Genomic DNA, 5,030 nt, shown 5'->3' with positions numbered 1-5,030 from the left:
ACACACACACACACACACACACACACACACACACACACAGTCTCTAGTGAGCATGTGCCATTAGTAGCTGGAAGGGCCTGGTTTGACAGAGAGCGATTAGCTCCCTATCATGTGTATTGATCACTGTGTCCTGGCTGCTCATCCAGAGGAGGGGCTGGAGGGGTATAACAAGGCAGTAGGGACACACACACACACACACACACACACACACACACACACACACAGACACACACACACACACACACACGCACTGACACTCTTGTTTATCATTGTGTATGTACATGTGTTGGAGATCCTTGTGAATGGATTGGGTTTAGGAACAGTTTAACTAATTGTTCCTGGGCACTGTTGTGCTCTACATGTTGGGAAAACATCTTGAAATTATAGAAACAGGATAACGGGATGAGCTGAGCACTAGAGACCTGTAGGCTGTGTGAGATGTGGGAATGCTCGTGTGTCAGGGTGTAACAGTTAACTGACATTAACTACCTCACAGTGACTGCATCTACAGTGGCCTGACAATTAAGCAGCCCCACAAAATATTCAATATCTTGATTTCGATGTTTTTTTTTAAACAACAGGTTCACTTTTGTATAATGAAAGGCTTTTCAGTGGTAGGTTGTGAACGCATACAGTCACACTGTGTACAACACAAGTTCGTATAAAACCATTTTGCTACTGTAATAGACATGTGCATTGTATGTCAAATGTTGAAAGATTGCATTCAGTGAAACTGTCTGTAGCAACTCTGAAGTCTTGCTGGTGTGCACTAACTGGATGATGCTGCTTTGGGAAACCGCTTGTGTTATGATGGCATGGTTGCATTTTTGTGAATGTACTGAAGAAATTCACCTTTTCTTCAAAGGTAAACTGTTGCTTATTATGTTGCATTACTGTTGCAGAGATTTTAGAAGTACCACCTGTGGTGCTATAAAGTATACTGCCTGTAAAGGCTTTTTTAGGAAATGTACTGTGAATTTACACATTTTTTGTTTTTACATTTGTGTAATCCAAGTATTACATTGAGCCTATTATGTTTAAAATCATCTTAAATGATAAATGAATATGCTCTGCCTATAACAAACATTGATTTGATTAAATTTGCAGACCTGTATACATATCACATCTTTTTCCTGCCCTAGGTCTTCTGTTTAATAATAATTATCACACGTAGCGTCCTTAGCTTTAACAGCTGTCTTCTTTGGGTAGTTTAGACCAGCTCCTAGCTTTTGTTAATTGAGTCTAATTGAAGAACATGAAGGGGGAATAAAGCCAGCAGGCTTTTAGGACATTAAAGACCGTAGCCGCCTCTCAATCGTATTTATTTTCAACCTCTTCCACTCTGATTTAAGTGTAAGAGGACAATAGTGGGCTGACAGTGATATGTGTGTTTGTGTGTGTGTGTCTGTGATCTGTTGTTTGATTTACTGCGCCCACCTTCACAAGGACCGGCCTCTTATCAGATCAAAGCTGCAAGCAGCGGCCTATGAAAGAAATTGTGTATGTGTGCGTGCATGTGTGCCGCGGAGGACAGAGGTGTAGGTGAGGTGGGGGTGTTTTTGTTGCTTTTAACCCAGGACACCAGGACAATGGCACTGCAAAGCAGAGAGCAAGCGAGCACTCTTTGAACTAATGAAGAGGAAACCTTTTACTCTCCTCCATAAAGATGCGCAGCTCTCCCTGTGCTATGGATTTTTCCCTCGCTTTCTGAGTAGAATGAAACTAAATAGAACAAACTATTTTATCTGTTTCACACCTTTCACAATTTTGTTTTTATCCTCGTAAATCCACAGTACCAGACAAAAAGCCATATAAAGCAAAGCTGAAATTGAACACTTTTGGAACAATAGTACATGAACGTCTTTAGTTTAGCCAAGGTGTGGACACTGCACTTATCAGAGTGAAGTGAATACTTTTTATTTTGTCATCATAATAAAAGACAACAAATAAAAAGTAACACTTAATACCTAAGGTCTAAAAATTTAAAAATTCATCAAAATATTTTTTGTGATTTGCAGGTTCACTGGGTGCAGAGGCAGCACAGTCATTACAGAAACAAACGCATTCCTGTGGCAAGATGGGATCACAGTGCCGCTAACAGTAAGTTTTGACTAAAACATTGTTGGTTTTTTAGCAGCAGCTCAACATCTTGCTGAAGAACAAATAAATTAATAAGTAAATAAACGGAAGTATAAGAAAAATAAGTAAACATGTTTGCAGAAACAGGCATGTGACATTTAATTGTGTGTACACCCTTTTATGTAAAATAATAACATTTTCCAGAAAGGTGTGAAAATAGGTGTTCTTTTAAAATCTAATCATTTTGGGGTTATTTTGTGACATCTTCAACAGAATATCTTGTTTATTTTGACCAAAATTTTGCTGTAATCAGCAAATTTTAGTTCATAACATCATGGACACTCATAATAGTAAACAAAAAGTCATGCAAAACAAAAATGAAACTGAAGAAGAGCACAAAATAAATGAATAAATTCTCACTAGAAAAAAACAAGAACTTTTCTGTTCTTGACAAAAATATCCTGTGTTCATGTGTGACCCCACCACTCATATTAAGAAGTTGATTCAGAAACTAGTTTTTCAGGGTTTGTGACCTCTCGCCTTACTGCAGTGGTGTAGAAGTGTGTCAGTAGGCTGTGACATCATTGTTGAATGTGGTTTGAAGAGGTGATTTTTGGTACACACATATTTCCATGTGAGTGAGGCAGATGCAGAACTGCAATTTCAACTAGTTTATCTACCGTTAGAACTATGTAGACTCATGCATCAACACTAAGTTCTTACTGTGCATGCATGAGAATCTAGCTGTATCCACAGAGGTTGGTGCTTCTGATTAAAAAAACGACTGAGAATTTGTGCTTGCAAATAGGACCCACCAAGATTTTCAGGTGTTCCGAATGTCATTATTTATATGTATAGCAAAAAATAAAACTGAGAGAGAAAAATATTACAAAGATGAATCCCTAGTGAATAAATTACCACATATACCGAGCTTTAAAAGTACTTGTGGTAAATACATTGTGGTTTTCACAGGTTTGGGAGAGCTGCCAACCAAATGCAACCTAGCAAATTAGTTTGCAATGTTTGAAACACACACACTTTCAAACTAGTACCAGAAGAGCTTTTTAGCACTTCGACTGTCCCACCTGCTTTGATAAATCTTCGATATTTATTTTCCTATTGTATTTAGCAGCTGTTATCAAGCAGGAGCAAGTATAATTTTATTATGTTAATGCTGTCCTCTTTTAGGATTGGCAGAGGAACATTTTACAAACCTATTGTGATCTGGAATACCATGTACTGGAATCAGGTGGTTAATTCTTGTCAGCACTCATTTCCCTCACAAATCAGTCCATGTTATTATTTTTTAGTTTGAGCATGTGAGGTTACATGTTGTCGCAATTGTTGGTGTCACTGTTGTACACAGAGTCCTTAACAGAGCTACAGCAGAATACACTTCTAAAATAAACTGACTACAGTGGAAAAACTACCAGTTAAATACTTTATATTTGCACCTATACTTTATACGTTATACTAAGTAGATACTTCAGTATTATTTACTAGCCACTGGTCATCTGGCCACATTAGTCTTGTGTCAGTGTGTGCCATTGTATTTCTACATGATGATCACATTTCTGCACATTTAAATTAAAATAGAATTTGAACTAATTTTGCAAAAAAAAGGTTTTTGTAAAGATAACATTTCACATTCATGTACACTATTACACAATTTAGTTATATTCTGAAATATAGCCACATGTTTTTTGCAATTATCCAAATCCTTCTCAGTTCAGGTTGAGTTTAAGAACTACACCCGAAAGGACTTATAGATATATTTAGTCATGCTGTGACAAGATATGACTAAGCTGATTGTTTCAACCATATGCATATGAGTGTGCAGGCCTCTGTGCTAGATGTTTCACTGTGCTTGTGTATATCCAAGTGTTTACAACATATGCTTATCAAAATGCCTTTGAGACATCATTGTGACCTTTCTGACAGTAAACCTCTCTGATGAAAGCAGCAACTGCAACCGAAGCTCTTTAATGCCTGTTTAATATTTACATCATATATTTGTATACCTGTAAGTCCACTCATACATACATGCATTATGTGTTATTATGTGTGGGTGTGTGGGGAAGTGGTGGCAGTGTTTGCAGAAGAATGTACTGGCTCACGTCTTGCTGCAGTGCTCTCTCTCTCTCCCTCTCTCTCTCTCTCTCTCTTTGTGTATTACCATCCTCACAGTGTCGCTCAGCTTCGACTCTGACAGATGATATAAAAGCGACAGAGAGAGAGAGAGAGAAAGAAACATGAAACAGCAAGAGAATGTCGGATGAACACTGCAGCTGTGTGCTTATTCACTTAAAGGAAAGAGAAAAAGAAACAGAGTATGCACTCGTACGTTTTGGCCAATGTGAACTTTTTAAGTCTAATGTTTCTCACAAGTATTTTTGGATTGACGCTGCCAATGTTCAATAAAGTGTGCCAGGATTTAATATCTCAAATATGACCATTTTCATGCCAAACAGTGATTCTTGGCCGAATGGAAAAGCCTCATTATGGGATCCTTAACTCTATTAAAGCACTTGATATGATTCGTAATGGCATGAAATGTTATAATGGTAAGCAAAATCCACAGTTTGGAAAAAAAAAAAAGAAAAAAAAAGAAAACAGAAAATAGCAGCTTCGCATTTATTTTGAAATGGAAATGTTGAACAGGGGTTCATTCGTCATAATTCTTCTTGGAAAAATGTAGGCAGTCAAATATGAGCATGTGGTGAGTAAGAAAAAAATAAGCAAATGTCACCACTTTGTCAGTAATGCTGCATCATTTTAAATCGCCCTGTTTCTAGTTTTTATGTTTCGCTAACCTAATCATGTCCAGGCTTCAGTTCCATTGTGAGTGCACAGACATCAGTGTAGTAGAAATCGCCTTATTTTATATCATCACACTCAGCCAGACAGAACAGATCCTGTCTCAAGTATACTCAGTCTCTCTCTCTCTCTCT

The 5,030-nt window shown here is 37.6% G+C and overlaps 1 protein-coding gene across 1 annotated transcript in view; it reads left to right on the top strand.

Annotated features, from left to right (window-relative positions):
• LOC103355401 (PC3-like endoprotease variant B) overlaps positions 1-5,030 on the top strand; it is a 124,908-nt gene that overhangs the window by 25,293 nt on the left and 94,585 nt on the right. The window contains exon 3 of the mRNA XM_008279189.1: positions 2,019-2,100. Within this exon, the coding sequence (XP_008277411.1) occupies positions 2,019-2,100 (82 nt within the window). The remainder of the gene's footprint in view (positions 1-2,018; positions 2,101-5,030) is intronic.

The sequence above is a fragment of the Stegastes partitus genome, unplaced genomic scaffold (assembly GCF_000690725.1).
Source record: "Stegastes partitus isolate 25-593 unplaced genomic scaffold, Stegastes_partitus-1.0.2 Scaffold146, whole genome shotgun sequence".
NCBI classification, from domain to species: domain Eukaryota; kingdom Metazoa; phylum Chordata; class Actinopteri; family Pomacentridae; genus Stegastes; species Stegastes partitus.
This window is presented reverse-complemented; position numbering and strand designations above follow the sequence as displayed.